We start from the raw sequence: 17,479 nt of genomic DNA, 5'->3' as shown, positions 1-17,479 counted from the left end.
ATATACACAGTATGACACAGCCATAATATGGACCGCATTTAGGTCTAATTATACCATTTTATAGAATATAAACATTTGACATCCATTTGTTTTCATTTTGTATGTATATATTGTATTTGTTTTATGTTTATGAGTAAGAATACCTGAATCACTTGGGAAAGGCTTCTACTTTTGTTGGGGGGTGAAAGGTGCTATCGCAGGGGACGATGGGAAAAACAACCTACACATCCGGGAAAGTTGTCTGTCAAGACAGGAATATTCAAGCCACAGTTGGGACACGGAGTAGCAGTAAAACTATTCACTTTCAAACTTCGTCTAAATCATTAGATTAACTAATTTCATCGCACTTTCTTTTTGATTTGAAGTCTGGAGATTTGATTAAAATAAGAATGCTTCTGAAGGTAAGTTAATTGACAACAACCTGTTAGCTAGTATGCTAGCAAACTTGGCTAGTGGTTGCTTTGCGACACGGACAGGCCGTGGACAACCAGCAGCAGTTGGCTTTGGTAGCTGGTTAGCTATTTAATTGAAGTTGAGTCAGTGACTGTATGCTAACTAAATACGTAGTATTTTATTCATCACTACCTTTTAGCTTTGTAGCTGGCTGGATTACATATGTTTATAACATAACATCCTACAGTCGGTACTTTTAACTACAATATTTGGTAACGTTACCCGGCTAACTTAGCTACCAGCACCATTTGTTTTCATGGTCACGTTTGCTAACTAACGTTAGTTTAGTTGATAGGTTGTAACTTAAGTTGTATCTTATAACTAATAGTTTAGTTTGTAGCTATCTTCCATAATGAATTGTCTGAATATATTAATTGACAATCTGTTGGATCATTTCAATGCTCATATCTGGGAGATTGAATTCATTCCCATTTGCTGTGTTTTATCATCCCCAGGTATTCAGCAGGATGCAGATGTGAAGTAAATCGAGTCTTGAAGCTCTTCCTGGCCCCTGATACCCTCACAGTTACTCACTGCTGTGTGCTACCCTGTTGTCCCCCTTTGGCTGTCAACCTACATGTTCTTACATGAAGAGAGGGGAGAAACCCGAAGGATATCGACAGATGCGACCAAAGACGTTCCCTGCTAGCAACTACAGTGTTAACAGCCACCAGATGCTGCAGGAAATTCGGGAGAGTCTCCGGAACATGTCCCGGCCTTCTGACTCCCCTAAGGTGGACATTGGGGGTGCTGTTATAGTGGCGCCTGAAGACCCCAGGCAGCAAGGGCGCTGCAGCAACCCCAGAAACCCCTACCACAAAGCCTTGCAGGAGATTCGCAAGTCCCTGATGCCTTATGCCAATGAGCCCAGCTCTTCTGGACAGACTGCAGAGGTTAACAAACAGATGTTGCTGGAGCTGCTGTCTGCTGGCTTTGATGAGGTATGGAGAAAATAATGTAAAAGTGAAAGTGCTTCAGCTAGGTATCTAGCGAAGGTGTGGACATGAGTCACATGATTTCGACACTAGATTTAGATTGACACACTGCACCCACATGATTGACACTCACACAAAACACACTCGCATACACTGCATTCGCCCACACACTCATACCGACACACACACACTTTTACACTTATCATTTGCTGCTGCTACTCTGTTCTTTATTTTACTCTTATTATTATGATCTGTTCTGATGCCTAGTCTCTTTACCCTGCATTCATGTACAGTGCATTCTGGAAGTATTCAGACCCCTTGACTTTTTCCATATTTTGTTACATTATACAGCCTTATTCTAAAATTGATTAAATAATTTTGTCCCTCATCAATCAACACGCAAAACCCCAGAATGACAAAGGAAAAACTTTTTTTTAAATACATTTTTGCAGATTAATAAAAATATAAACTGAAATAACATTTACACAAGTATTCAGACAGTACTTTGTTGAAGCACCTTAGGTGGCGATTACAGCCTAGAGTCTTTTGGGGTATGACGCTACAAGCTTGGCACACCTGTATTTGGAGAGTTTCTCCCATACTTCTCAGCAGATCTTCTCAAGCTCTGTCAGGTTGGATGGGGAGCGTTGCTGCACAGCCATTTTCAGGTCTCTCCAGAGATGTTCAATCGGGTTCATGTCCGGGCGCTGGCTGGGCCACTGAAGGACATCCAGAGACTTGTCTTGAAGCCACTCCTGCGTTGTCTTGGCTGTTTGCTTAGGGTCGTTGTCAAGGTTGGAAGGTGAACCTTTGCCCCAGTCAGTGGACACCGGATGCACCTGAGCTCAATTTGGAGTCTCAAAGCAAATTGTCTGAATACTTATGTAAATAAGGTATTTCTGTTTTTTAATTTTGAATACATTTGCAACAATTTCTAAAAACCTGGTTTCTCTTTGTCATAATGGGGTATTGTGTGTGTGTGTGTGTGTGTATTGCTGAAGATAATTTAAAAAATCAATTTTAGAATAAGGCTGAAACGTAACAAAATACTTTCTGAAGGCACTATATAAACTGATTGTTTAATTAAAGCAAAACTACCAAAATGATTGCTGATGGTGAACCTGAACAATCAAAATAAAATATTGCAAGCCCTGTTCCGCAGGTATAGTTAGATGAGTTGTCCCCGGTAGCTTACTTTTCGTCCGGTAAAGCACCATTTTTCAACAGCGCATAGATAACAACAATAATTTTGCAAATTACATAGGTTGTCACTCAGCTAATAAAGCCTAATGTCACGCAAGCCATTTGTGCCGCACAGATGTGCAAGTTCAGGAACAGACAGCCTACCTCGCGTTGGTCAGCATGCAGTTTGACTAGGCTACTGATATTGACTGTAGTTGATCAATGGCTGTCAACACAGTTACATGCAGTTCGACACTGAAGGAGAGGAAGCATCAGTTGTCAAAAAAGTTAGGTATTTTCGGAAGGTAGAAAGAATTTAGTATGAGGCCCAAAAAATAGTTAACCGCCGATTTTTAAAGTCTGAATAGATTTTCTGACCGACGCATGCTACATTTGGATCAGTTTGGGCCCGCGGACCTATGCACTTATAAACATTTAAAGTGGGACCTATGTGTATCTGTGAATCATTAAATACCTAGTAACCAGCCCACTGAGCATCAACCATCACCGGACGTCCATAGATGATGAAAAGTCAGTCCAAATCAGAGCCAATCCTAGACGTCTGTTTCACAAGTTTGGACAGCATAACATTAGTACAGTAGAGTATAGGTCAGTACTGTATAGTAGTGCACACAAGTAATTTACTGTACTTTACTTTAATGCACTGAATTATACTGTGCTGTGCGGTGCTCATTCTAATAATTGCCAGTGTAGAATAAGGAGGAAATTAAATGTTTCTACCTTTGTACCTATTCGGCATACATCACCATGAAGAGAATGACATTCATAGTTATGCATTTCTGTATAGTTTAAAGTAGTTCAAGAGTTGTATGGTTTAACTTTGCAATCAATATTTTTTTGTTTGGTAATTGGCATAAAAGTGACATCTGAGTGATTCTGTTACTGTGGAATTGCGCTAATGCTAAAGATGTTTTCAACTCGTCAGTCACAGGACTCATGTATTCAGCACTGAAGCGGAGTATAAAATATTTTCAATGAAACTGTATGTCATTTAAAAAGTTACTAGGATGTCTGGTTATTTTAAAAAATGTGCACAAAAAAGCACGTATGAATTACATTGTATTTGTCAGTTGTTGAGTAGTTCCTGTTAACTTGATCTGATGTTCGTCTAACAGTACCTCGAGCAACCCTTTTGTTTCAGGTATTAATAGCTAGTAAATGTATTGTGTGCAGGAAATGGTGATCCGTGCTCTGATGCAGACCAACAGTCGCAGCGTGGAGGCAGCCATAGAGTACATTAGTAAGATGAGCTACCAAGACCCTGTGAGGGAGCAGATGGTGGATGCCCCCGCCCGCCCCGTCAATGCAGGCATGAAAGCCCCCGGTAGGTGTCTGTCCTTTGTGACCAAACCTCTCCTTTTTCCAGGGTTGTTCACACAAACCTGGCTACTGTATGCGCAGACCAGCTGGCCGGTGTTTTTACGGACATATTCAATCAATCCCTATACCCGTCTGCTGTTCCCACATGCTTCAAGAGGGCCACCATTGTTCCTGTTCCCAAGAAAGCTAAGGTAACTGAGCTAAACGACTACCGCCCCGTAGCACTCACTTCCATCATCATGAAGTGCTTTGAGAGACTAGTCAAGGACCATATCACCTCCACCCTACCTGACACCCTAGACCCACTCCAATTTGCTTACCGCCCAAATAGGTCCACAGACGATGCAATCTCAACAACACTGCACACTGCCCTAACCCATCTGGACAAGAGGAATACCTATGTGAGAATGCTGTTCATCGACTACAGCTCGGCATTCAACACCATAGTACCCTCCAAGCTCGTCATCAAGCTCGAGACCCTGGGTCTCGACCCCGCCCTGTGCAACTGGGTACTGGACTTCCTGACGGGCCGCCCCCAGGTGGTGAGGGTAGGCAACAACATCTCCTCCCCGCTGATCCTCAACACTGGGGCCCCACAAGGGTGCGTTCTGAGCCCTCTCCTGTACTCCCTGTTCACCCACGACTGCGTGGCCACGCACGCCTCCAACTCAATCATCAAGTTTGCGGACGACACAACAGTGGTAGGCTTGATTACCAACAACGACGAGACGGCCTACAGGGAGGAGGTGAGGGCCCTCGGAGTGTGGTGTCAGGAAAATAACCTCACACTCAACGTCAACAAAACTAAGGAGATGATTGTGGACTTCAGGAAACAGTAGAGGGAACACCCCCCTATCCACATCGATGGAACAGTAGTGGAGAGGGTAGCAAGTTTTAAGTTCCTCGGCATACACATCACAGACAAACTGAATTGGTCCACTCACACAGACGGCATTGTGACGAAGGTGCAGCAGCGCCTCTTCAACCTCAGGAGGCTGAAGAAATTTGCCTTGTCACCAAAAGCACTCACAAACTTCTACAGATGCACAATCGAGAGCATCCTGGTGGGCTGTATCACCGCCTGGTACGGCAACTGTTCCGCCCTCAACCGTAAGGCTCTCCAGAGGGTAGTGAGGTCTGCACAACGCATCACCGGGGGCAAACTACCTGCCCTCCAGGACACCTACACCACCCAATGTTACAGGAAGGCCATAAAGATCATCAAGGACATCAACCACCCGAGCCACTGCCTGTTCACCCCACTATCATCCAGAAGGCGAGGTCAGTACAGGTGCATCAAAGCTGGGACCGAGAGACTGAAAAACAGCTTCTATCTCAAGGCCATCAGACTGTTAAACAGCCACCACTAACATTGAGTGGCTGCTGCCAACACACTGACTCAACTCCAGCCACTTTAATAATGGGAATGGATGGGACAGCGGAGTCAATCACCACCTTCCGGAGACACCTGAAACCCCACCTCTTTAAGGAATACCTAGGATAGGTTAAGTAATCCCTCTCACCCCACCCCCCTAAGTTTTAGATGCACTATTGTTAAGTGACTGTCCCACTGGATGTCATAAGGTGAATGCACCAATTTGTAAGTCGCTCTGGATAAGAGCGTCTGCTAAATGACTTAAATGTAAATGGAAATGGAAATGATGTAAATATATCACTAGCCACTTTAAACAATGCTACCTTATATAATGTTACTTACCCTACATTATTCATCTCATATGCATACGTATATACTGTACTCTATCATCTACTGCATCTTTATGTAATACATGTATCACTAGCCACTTTAACTATGCCACTTTGTTTACATACTCATCTCATATGTGCGTAGATACCATCTACTGTATCTTGCATATGCTGCTCTGTACCATCACTCATTCATATATCCTTATGTACATATTCTTTATCCCCTTACACTGTCTATAAGACAGTAGTTTAGGAATTGTTAGTTAGATTACTTGTTGGTTATTACTGCATTGTCGGAACTAGAAGCACAAGCATTTCGCTGCACTCGCATTAACATCTGCTAACCATGTGTATGTGACAAATAAAATTAGATTTGAATTTGATTTGATTTGTTGTTGCAGAATCTAGGGCTAGACTATTTGTCGCTGGAGATGCAATAGATTGTTGTTGAGGGAACAAGATTCTGTTGAACAACTGCTTTGGGAGAAGGGAGTGTGTTTGAATTGAGAATGCTGTACAAGGCATGGGTTTGCGCTCTGTTGATATAGCTGTAACATATTCTGCAAACACAATGATTCTTCTCTATATGCTGCTTTTTAACTGTAGTTTTTCTTTCCATCGTTGCAGGTTCCTCTCATATCCAGCAGCCTGTGCTGAGGAGGCAGAGTTGGAAGGGTTCCAAGGAGTCCCTGGTTCAGAGACATGGCCACATGAGGGTGGAGGGGATGGTGTACCGTTCAGACAGCCCTGGACCCCAGGGTGACCTGGCAGGACGAGGTCCTCCCCCAGCCTTCCCACAGGGCCACCCTGGCAACAACCAACGGGTCAACCCTCCCCTACCCCCTCAGGTGCGCAGTGTCACCCCTCCCCCAAATAGGGGTGGAACCCCACCTCCATCCTCCTGGGACAGTAACCCCTCCACCAAGCGCTTCTCTGGCAATATGGATTACCTGGTGCCCCGGATCTCTCCCGTTCCCCAAGGAGCCTGGCCCGATGGCTACTCAGCCCCCCAGAACCAGAGGGGTATCAGCCCAGTGCCCATGGGCCGTCAGCCCATCATCATGCAGAGCTCTGGGGGGAACAAGTTCAGCTTCCCATCCGGCTGGTCTCAGAACGGCTCCCCTCAACCAGACTACATGGGACACCAGAGTGGTAGTAGCAGACAACCCCCTCCCCCTTACCCAGTGAACCAGAGCAGCAGACAAAGCCCCACCGCTCAGCAGATGCAGGCCGGAGGTCCTGCCTCATCCCCATCCTACATCAACGATGGTAACCTCCCCCAGTCCATGATGGTGCCTAACCGGAACAGTCACAATCTTGACATGTACAATCTTGACATGTACAACATAGGTGGGCCTCAGTCCTGGCCCCAAGCCCCCCTCGGCCAGCCCCAGTCCTCCCCAGGTAGCAGCAACCAGGACATGTCCCCCTCATGGCAGCAGCACAGCATCCCTGTCCGATCCAACTCCTTCAACAGCCACCAGATGAGCAACAGGCAGGGCCACCCAGCCAGCTCCCAACCCTCTGCCACCACAGTGACAGCCATCACCCAGGCCCCCATCCTGAGGCCTGTTAAGAGTATGCGTGTGCAGAAGCCTGAACTACACACTGCTGTGGCCCCCACACACCCACCCTGGATGCACCATCCCCCACCCTCTCAATCTCCCACTACCTACCAGGAGCCTCTACCAGCAGCGCCCATGCCCCATGTACCCATTACAGTAGCAGAGGTGCCCAGTTACCAGGGTCCTCCACCCCCGTACCCCAAACACCTTCTCCAACAGCCTGCTGCACCCTGCCCTGCCTATGACCCAGGGCTCAAGCCCAGTACTGGGAGAGAGGAGGCTGCAGAGGAAGAGGAGTGTAGCAGCAGCTCTAATGACAAGCCAGAAGGCCCATACTCTGCTGCCATGGGAACAGATAAGGAGAATAAACAGATCACCACATCTCCGGTGCCTATGCGCCGGAACAACAAAGACGAGGAGCGGCGAGGAGACCCCAGAGTGTCACTCTACTCTCCCCAGGCCTTCAAGTTCTTCATGGAGCAGCACGTTGAGAACGTTCTGAAGAACCACCAAATGAGGATCCATAGGAAGAAGCAGCTGGAGAGTGAGATGCAGAGGGTGAGTCCACAGGCACTACTTATAATTAGTGATGCACCGTTATTACATTTTTGACCAATACCAATATCCAATAGCTGGAGATTACGCAATAATTTCGACGGAGGACACCGGGCGGACACCTGGTAAATGTAGTCTCTTATGGTAAATCTTCCAATGATATGCCTACAAATACGTCACAATGCTGCAGACACCTTGGGGAAACGACAGAAAGTGCAGGCTCATTCCTGGCGCATTCACAGCCATATAAGGAGACATTGGAACACAGCGCATTCAAAATCTGGACCATTTCCTGTATGAAATTTCATCTTGGTTTCGCCTGTAGCATTATTTCTGGGGCACTCACAGATAATATCTTTGCAGTTTTGGAAATGTCCAAGTTTTTTAAAATTCTTTTTCAAAGCTGTCAATTACATGCATAGTCGAGCATATTTTCGTGACAAAATATCTTGTTTAAAACGGAAAAGTTTTTTTATACAAAAATTAAAAGAGCGCCCCCTATCTGGAAGAAGTTAAATAAAGGTTACACACACACCACACTGACAAGTTATTTTGTTACCATTTTACAGTTGAAGTCGGAAGTTTACTTACACTTAGGTTGGAGTCAATAAAACTTGTTTTTCAACCACTCTGCTAGCGGAACATTGACAACATCCGGTGAATTTGCAGAGCACGAAATTCAAAATAAATTATTAGAAATATTTAACTTTCATAAAATCATTAGTGCAATACACCAAAATACACATTAACTTCTTGTTAATCCAGCCACCGTGTCAGATTTCAAAAAGGCTTTACAGCGAAAGCAAACCATGCTATTATCTGACGACAGCACCCCACCATATTTCAACCCGCCAGGCGCGACACAAAACTCAGAAATAACGATATAATTCATGCCTTACCTTTGAAGATTCTTCTGTTGGCACTACAAAATGTCCCATAAACATCACAAATGGTCCTTTTGTTCGATAAACTCCGTTATATGCCCAAAATGTCAATTTATTTGACGCGTTTTATTCAGGAAAAACACCGGTTCCAACTCGCCCAACATGACTACAGATGATCTAAAAGGTTACCTGTAAACTTGGTCCAAACTTTTCAAACAACTTTACTAATCCAACTTTACGTATTTTAAAACGTAAATAATTGATCAAATTTAAGACAGAATAAACTGTGTTCAATAGCGGATAAAAGTGAAAGTGGAGCGAGCGCCAGGTCGCACGCACCAAACAAAACAGTACGCTAGACTCGACACCCAGAAAGGAAAGGGCTACTTCTTCAGAGATGTTCAGAGAGGAAAAAGTCGTGGAAGAGACAAAAAGTGAGTAAAAAACACCCTAAATATGTTTAGAACTACAAATGAGCAAGCTGCAGAGAGTGGCACACACAGTGAATAAGAACCAGATATTTGAGGCTTTACTCCTCCTCCATCACATTATGGACCCCATTGTTAATCCCCGTCATAACAGAGGCATTGTCAGTCCCTATCCCCAGGAGTTTCTCTTTTTTAAGACAACACTTCTCGAGGAAAGCCACAACAGCACGGGCTATAGATTTGGCATCTCCTCCCTCCAACTCAACAAGCCCCAAAAATGTTGATAACATTGTCTGCTTGGTGTCACTAAAGTATCATATCACAACCCCCAGGTACTTAGAAACACTTACATCTGTGGACTCATCGAGGAGGAGGCTGAAACGCTGCTCACCCTCATCTGCGACCAAGTTTTTCAGAAAGTATGGTGCTAGAACAGCATTAATAATTTCTGTGCACTTTGTCCTGTGCATTTTGAAGCGGGTAGCCGCAGTGGAGTCTGAGAAAACAGCTCTCTACATGCTTCTCCAATGTGATCACATGACAGCATGGAACAATGTTCAGCGAGTTTTTTTAACCATAAATGGCAGCTTGTTTTGGGTGGAACTGTTATAAGGCTTTGCCTTGAGCATGTTTTTGAGTTGTCATGTGTTTATTTTACATCACTAAGTTTGGCGTAGAAATCAGCCTTACAATACAGGCAGTATGCCCGTGTATCATCTCCAATAAACGTGTTCAACCAGCCTTTGAATTCAGGGTTTGATTCCCACTCCTTTCTGTATTTTTTAGTGTACAGTTTAGACTGAGACATGATGAGCTAGCCAGCTAGATGTTTAGCTTATGTCACAGAGATGCAGTGGACAAGGTGAGTAAGTGACTGAGGCTGTGTGAGTCAAATGCGTTGATTCATCTGGTGCAGTGAGTTATTTTAGACAAAGAACATTTTACATTTACATCCCGCCCTGAATGTAAGCCAGGGCGGGATCAGCCAGCGGCGGATTCCCGCATGTGCGATTCATTTGCAGTCTGGACACGGAGGGGTGAACATCTCCTGCTCTGACTGCAGCTGGGAGGGAATTTGGTCCAATTCACAGGAATACAGGGTAATACATTATCAACTGAAAAGCCAAAATGTACACAAATGGATTTCGAATGTCCTCACGCAGTCTTAGTTTTCAATATTTCTCTCTTTCTTACTATTTCTTTCCTGTTCAAGCTGTATGTTAATTGTTTTTTAATGTTCTATTCTTTCTGTCTGCTTCGCTCTCTTTCTCTCCTGTTCTCTACTTACTGTCACTAACAGCTGATGTAGAAGGTTAAAGTATCATCTATCAATGCCGTGACCTGAATAGTCTACACAGATCAGTGACCAAGTAAGCCGCTGTTGAAAGATTTACCTTTTTTTAATTGAACAGCATGAAGCCCTCTGACTGACAGCAACACACCAACTCCGTAGGGAGAGGCATGCCTGTCCATCCACTTCCATGATAGTGCTCCGCTGCAGCATATATTAACACCTTGCTTGCCAAGAATACCAGCCTTATTGAGAACGTCTGCTATATACACAGAAGTATGTGGACACCACTTCAAATGAGTGGATTCGGTTATTTCAGCCACATCCGTTACTGACAGATGTATAAAATCGAGCACACAGCCAGGCAATCTCTATAGACAAACACTGGCAGTAGAATAGCCTTACTGAAGAGCTCAGTGACTTTCAACATGATACTGTCATAGGATGCCACCTTTCCAACAAGTCAGTTTGTCAAATTTCTGCCCTGCTAGAGATGCCCTGGTCAACTGTAAGTGAAACATCTAGGAGCAACAACAGCTCAGCCGCGAAGTGGTAGGCCACACAAGCTTACAGAACGGGACCGCCGAGTGCTGAACCGCATACAAATCATCTTTCCACGGTTGCAACACTCACTACTACCGAGTTCCAAATTGCCTCTGGAAGCAACATCAGCGCAAGACCTGTTGCCGGGAGCTACATGAAATGGGTTTTCATGGTCGAGCAGCAGTACAAAAGCCTAAGATCACCATGTGCATTCCCAAGCGTCAGCTGGAGTAGTGTAAAGCTCGCCGCCATTGGACTCTGGAGCAGTGGAAACGCGTTCTCTGGGGTCATGAATCATGCTTCACCATCTGGCAGTCCAACGGACTAATCTGGGTTTGGCAGATGCCAGGAGAACGCTACTTGCCCGAATGCATAGTGTCAACTGTAAAGTTTGGTGGAGGAGGAATATTGGTCTGAGGCTGTTTTTTGTGGTTCGAGCTAGGCCCCTTAGTTCCAGTGAAGGGAAATCTTAATGCTACAGCATACAATGACATTCTAGACGATTCTGTGCTTCCAACTTTGTGGCAACCGTTTGGGTAAGGTCCTTTCCTGTTTCAACATGATAATGCCCCTGTGCACAAAGCGAGGTCCATACAGAAACAGTTTGTCGAGATCGGTGTGGAAGAACTTGACTGACCTGCACAGAGCCCTGACACCTTTGGGATGAATTGGAACGCCGACTGCAAGCCAGGCCTAATCGCCCAACATCAGTGCCCGACTTCACTAAGGCTCTCGTGGCTCAATGGAAGCAGCAATGTTCCAACATCTAGTGGAAAGCCTTACCAGAAGAGTGGAGGCTGGAATAGAAGCAAAGGGGGGACCAACTCTATATCATTGCCCATGAATTTGGAATGAGATGTTCAACAAGCAGGTGTCCACATACCTTTGGTCATATAGTGTATCTTTTATTTTTTTTTAACCTGTGTTTTCCAATGTTTTAATGGTTACTATTTTGTGTTACCTTACCTTGGCCTGCATCCTACCAGTTTGAATTCATTGCTTTGCTAATGCATCTTGGTTGTTTTATTTTATGTTCCTAGTGAATATTCTGTGGTGCTCTCTTAAATAAACCATTTTTGGGGAGATCTCCATGATGGGCCTGAATGTAAATTGTCATCTTTTGCTATTTAGGTTGGGTTGTCAGGTGATGCCCAGGAGCAGATGCGCATGATGCTGTCTCAGAAAGAGTCCAACTACATCCGACTGAAGCGGGCCAAGATGGACAAGTCCATGTTCAAGAGGATCAAGACCCTGGGTATCGGAGCCTTTGGAGAGGTGTGTCTAGCCCGGAAGGAGGACACGGGAGCCCTATACGCCATGAAGACGCTGCGCAAGAAGGACGTTCTCCTCAGGAACCAGGTGGCCCATGTCAAGGCAGAGCGAGACATCCTGGCTGAGGCTGATAATGAGTGGGTGGTGCGGCTCTACTACTCCTTCCAGGACAAGGACAACCTGTACTTTGTGATGGACTACATCCCCGGGGGTGACATGATGAGTCTGCTGATCAGGCTGGGCCTCTTCAAAGAGGACTTGGCTCAGTTCTACATCGCTGAGCTCACCTGCGCCGTGGAGAGCGTGCACAAGATGGGCTTCATCCACCGCGACATTAAGCCAGACAACATCCTCATAGACCGGGACGGACACATCAAGCTCACCGACTTTGGGCTCTGCACCGGCTTCCGTTGGACGCACGACTCAAAGTACTACCAGAGTGGTTAGTATGATCCATCCCTTAAGATGCTTGTTGCTGCTTCAATCCAGGAGGATGTTTTAGGCTTTGGGGTAATACTGTTCTCCCTCTCTTCATTGTCAGTAAAGCCAAGCTAATCTTTGTGTCGTGTGTTTCTCTCCGTAGGAGACCATGTTCGGCAGGACAGCATGGACTTCAGTAAGGAATGGGAGCAGGACCCAGCTAACTGTCGCTGCGCAGACCGGCTCAAGCCCCTGGAGAGGAGGAAGGCGAGGCAACACCAGCGCTGCCTGGCCCACTCCCTGGTGGGGACACCCAACTACATCGCTCCAGAGGTGCTGCTCAGAACAGGTAAGCCTGTGTAAGAGAAAGTTGAATCTGCTATGGGGAGTTGGAAATATAATTGGTGATCTTTGAATTACTAGTGTAGAAGTGATATTTTAAGCGTAATGTGTGAAAGGTTATTTTTCTCTTGTGCACCATGTTATTGTCTCTAACATGTGACTGTGTTAACTCTCTGTTCAAGGATACACCCAACTGTGTGATTGGTGGAGTGTTGGTGTCATTCTGTATGAAATGGTGGTTGGGCAGCCTCCTTTCTTAACAACTACACCCCTGGAAACCCAGCTCAAGGTAAATCAACCATTTAAAAATGTTGGCCTGGCTTGTCAGGTGTTGTCCTCTGCGCTCTATTAAACGGTCAGGTTCTGTCTCGTACGCAGGTGATAAACTGGCAGACCACCCTGCACATCCCCCCTCAAGCCAAGCTGAGCCCCGAGGCATCGGACCTCATCATTAAACTATGCCGTGGCCCCGAGGATCGCCTCGGCAAGAACGGTGCCGACGAGATCAAGGTGCAGCCCTTCTTCAAGACCATCGACTTCTCTAGTGACCTGCGGCAGATGCAGCCGGCCCCCTACGTACCCACCATCGCTCACTGCACAGACACCTCCAACTTTGACCCGGTGGACCCAGACAAGCTGTGGAGCAGAGATAACGAAGCCGAGGGCAAACACAATGACACCCTCAATGGGTGGTTCAAGAACGGCAAGCACCCCGAGCACGCCTTCTACGAGTTCACCTTCCGCCGCTTCTTTGACGACAATGGCCACCCCTACAGCTGTCCCAAGCCCATTGGCATAGAGTATGAGGAGGGATCTGATGGGGACGAGGCAGACTCTGAGGCCCCGGCACAGGAGGAGGGAGACCAGGACGAGAGCCGCAGGGGGGCACAGGGCCGTGATTTGGTCTATGTGTAGTATCTTCTATGAACATCTTTGTTCTGCTGGTTTATTGGTACATCATGTCTTTGAAACAGATTGCTGGTTTGTCAGAGAGCGGGTCAGGAGTTGGGTATATGACATGTGTGTGGACGTGTTTAACTGTTCTTGTAGGGACCAGAAGTCAAATGCTATTTCTATGGGGTTTAGGGTTAAGGTTAGAATTGGGGTTAGAATTACATTAAGGGTTAGGTGCTAGGGTTAAGGTTAGGGAAAAATCAGATTTTGAATGGGACTGAATTGTGTCCCCCAAAAGGTTAGCTGTACAAGACTGTGTTCTCAGCCCCTTCTTCTGCGGAACAATTAGGACCAGATATAATTGTACCATACAGAACAGATACATGGTACACATAACTACACTACAGTATAGTCTCTCTACACTACAGTCTGTAGGAGGAGGGTTTAGTCTTTCACACTACACGTGTATTCATGGAGTTGTACAGGGTAAGCTTTATATGCTGTCTGACATTGAACAGACCAATGAATTGAAAGCAAAAATATATCAGGGTGCTCTTCGAAGACTTACAAACCCTGTTTTAAGCCTTCATTTATTAAGGATACTACAAACTGGTGATGCTAGTTGACACTCATAAGTATGGGATTTATTTTTTTAACTTTATTTTTTGACAATTGTCTTAATTTATATTTTAATAGGTCTATTGCAATGGGGATATATTAGTGATATCACTCTGGTAGAATTTGCAGGGATAAGTACATCTTGAATTTTTCATTGCTGTGCCTTTGATCTTCTGCTCTTTTACCAAATACTGTATAGAGGGGCATTTTAAACTAGACTTAGTTGATTGAACTAGGGATTTGTGTATTTTTCAAATTTATACATAACATTTATTTATAAATTGTTGTACACATTTGATGTAAATATTTTCTCTATCTATTTGATTGGTTAGTTGATATTCATTAGGGCAGGCCCTCCGCATTATTCAAATCTCTTTCCTGTAATAATTAGTAGTGATCATTCCACTGTCTATTTTGTTTCCTTGTTTCTGAAAAAGGCCAATCTGAAAGGTACCTTTTTATGTAATGCTACTAAAGTAAATGAAGAGATGGCATGACTGGGGCCGACAGGCTCCGTTATGCTATGTACAGGACATTTTCTTCTCTCTCATTCACTTCCACAGTAGCATCTGCCTTCATCACTTCTGACATAGTGTCTCAACCAAGCACTATGCTGTGTATGTATGAGCTCACTGACACGTCGAACCTGTTCATGAAGGACTGATACCATACTGAAAAAGGAATTATAAATTGGCGGTCTTTAGTAGCTCATAGTGGATAGCTGGGTCACCTCCCCTATCCCATATTTTGCCTTTATTAGTGACTTGGAAAGATTTTTATGTAGTTGTATGTAATATGTACTGTTGTTGAAATCATGTAAAGATTACATAATTAGATTTATGGTGTAAATGTTTTGGGAGGGGGATTGGGAGAAGGGCTAATGAATAAAGAATGTAAAGCACTTCCACAAATTCCATTTTCCTGGAACTATCCAATACAGATTGCTCTAGTACTCTCCAGGGGTATTCAACTCTTACCCGATGAGGTCTGGAGCCTGCTGGTTTTGTGCTGATATAATTGGCCACACCTGGTATCCCAGGTCTAAATCAGTCACTGAACAGTGTTGGGAAAAGTACCAAATGGTCATACTTGAGTAAAAGTAAAGATAACTTAATAGAAAATGAGTCAAGTGAAAGTCACTCAGTACAATCCTACTTGAGTAAAAGTCAAAAGTATTTGGTTTTAAATATTCTTAAGGATCAAAACTAAATGTAATTGCTCAAATATACTTAGGTATTAAAAGTAAAAGTATGAATCATTTCAAATTTCTTATTTTAAGCATAACAGATGGCACCGTTTTGTTTTTTAAATTTACGGACAGCCAGGAGCACGCTCCAACACTCAGACATAATCTAAAATGAAGCATGTGTTCAGTGAGTCTGCCAGATCAGAGGCAGTAGAGATGACCAGGGACGTTCTCTTGATAAGCCTGTACATTAGAATATTTTCCTGTCCTGCTAAGCATTCAAAATGTAATGAGTATTTTTGGATGTCAGGGAAAATACACTGCTCAAAAAACATAAAGGGAACACTAAAATAACACATCCTAGATCTGAATGAATGAAATATTCTTAAATACTTTTCTTTACATAGTTGAATGTGCTGACAACAAAAACACAAAAATGATCAATGGAAATCAAATGTATCAACCCATGGAGGTCTGGATTTAGAGTCACACACTACAGGCTGATCCAACTTTGAGTCAAAATGAGGCTCAGTAGTGTGTGTGGCCTCCACGTGCCTGTATGACCTCCCTACTACGCCTGGGCATGCTCCTGATGAGGTGGCGGATGGTCTCCTGAGGGATCTCCCAGAACTAGACTAAAGCATCCTCCAACTCCTGGACAGTCTGTGGTGCAACGTGGCGTTCGTGGATGGAGCGAGACATGATGTCCCAGATGTGCTCAATTGGATTCAGGGCCAACCGCACCAGCATATGGTCTCACAAGGGGCTACCTCTGGCGAGCACATGGAGGGCTGTGCGGCCCCCCAAAGAAATGCCACCCCACACCATAACTGACCCTCCGCCAAACCGGTCATGCTGGAGGATGTTGCAGGCAGCAGAACGTTCTCCACGGCATCTCCAGACTCGGTCACGTCTGTCACATGTGCTCAGTGTGAACCTGTCACAGGGTGCCAGTGGCGAATTTGCCAATCTTGGTGTTCTCTGGCAAATTCCAAACGTCCTGCACGGTGTTGGGCTGTAAGCACAACCCCCACCTGTGGACGTCGGGCCCTCATACCACCCTCATGGAGTCTGTTTCTGACCGTTTGAGCAGACACATGCACATTTTTGGCCTGCTGGAGGTCATTTTGCAGGGCTCTGGCAGTGCTCCTCCTGCTCCTCCTTGCACAAAGGCAGAGGTAGCGGTTGTGCTGCTGGGTTGTTGCCCTCCTACGGCCTCCTCCACGTCTCCTGATGTACTGGCCTGTCTCTTGGTAGCGCCTCCATGATCTGGACACTACGCTGACAGACACAGCAAACCTTCTTGACACAGCTCACATTGATGTGCCATCCTGGATGAGCTGCACTACCTGAGCCACTTGTGTGGGTTGTAGACTCAGTCTCATGCTACCACTAGAGTGAAAGCACCGCCAGCATTCAAAAGTGACCAAAACATCAGCCAGGAAGCATAGGAACTGAGAAGTGGTCTGTGGTCACCACCTGCAGAACCACTCCTTTATTGGGGGTGTCTTGCTAATTGCCTATAATTTCCACCTGTTGTCTATTCCATTTGCACAACAGCATGTGAAATGTATTGTCAATCAGTGTTGCTTCCTAAGTGGACAGTTTGATTTCACAGAAGTGTGATTGACTTGGAGTTACATTGTGTTGTTTAAGTGTTCCCTTTATTTTTTTGAGCAGTGTATATGGAGTAAAAAGTACAGTACATTTAGGAATGTAGTGAAGTAAATGGTAAAGTTGTCAAAAATAGAAATAATAGATAAAACATGAGCTGGCGCACACCCAGAAAATAGTTTGTGTGGAGGTGCTGAATAACGGCGAATAAACTGTAAACTATCAAAAGAAAGTCGCACACTGCATGTATAA

The 17,479-nt window shown here is 45.0% G+C and overlaps 1 protein-coding gene across 3 annotated transcripts; it reads left to right on the top strand.

Annotated features, from left to right (window-relative positions):
* Positions 1-217: 217 nt before the first annotated feature.
* On the top strand, positions 218-15,326 carry LOC123995024 (serine/threonine-protein kinase LATS1-like). Of its 3 annotated transcripts, XM_046298247.1 has the most exons (8): positions 218-401; positions 909-1,394; positions 3,765-3,915; positions 6,243-7,738; positions 12,013-12,595; positions 12,737-12,922; positions 13,098-13,204; positions 13,294-15,326. In XM_046298247.1, the coding sequence occupies exons 2-8, from the start codon at positions 1,041-1,043 to the stop codon at positions 13,828-13,830; spliced, it is 3,414 nt and encodes a 1,137-aa protein (XP_046154203.1). In that variant the 5' UTR covers positions 218-401; positions 909-1,040; the 3' UTR covers positions 13,831-15,326. The 3 variants fall into 3 exon arrangements, 2 of the variants coding, with proteins under 2 accessions (XP_046154203.1, XP_046154204.1); XR_006831770.1 differs by lacking the exons at positions 12,737-12,922; positions 13,098-13,204; positions 13,294-15,326 and adding an exon at positions 10,348-10,417 and having other exon boundaries at positions 12,013-12,079; XM_046298248.1 differs by lacking the exons at positions 12,013-12,595; positions 12,737-12,922; positions 13,098-13,204; positions 13,294-15,326 and adding an exon at positions 9,380-10,338.
* Positions 15,327-17,479: the final 2,153 nt, after the last annotated feature.

This window comes from Oncorhynchus gorbuscha, linkage group LG14 (genome assembly GCF_021184085.1).
Source record: "Oncorhynchus gorbuscha isolate QuinsamMale2020 ecotype Even-year linkage group LG14, OgorEven_v1.0, whole genome shotgun sequence".
Taxonomy (NCBI): Eukaryota; Metazoa; Chordata; class Actinopteri; order Salmoniformes; family Salmonidae; genus Oncorhynchus; species Oncorhynchus gorbuscha.
This window is presented reverse-complemented; position numbering and strand designations above follow the sequence as displayed.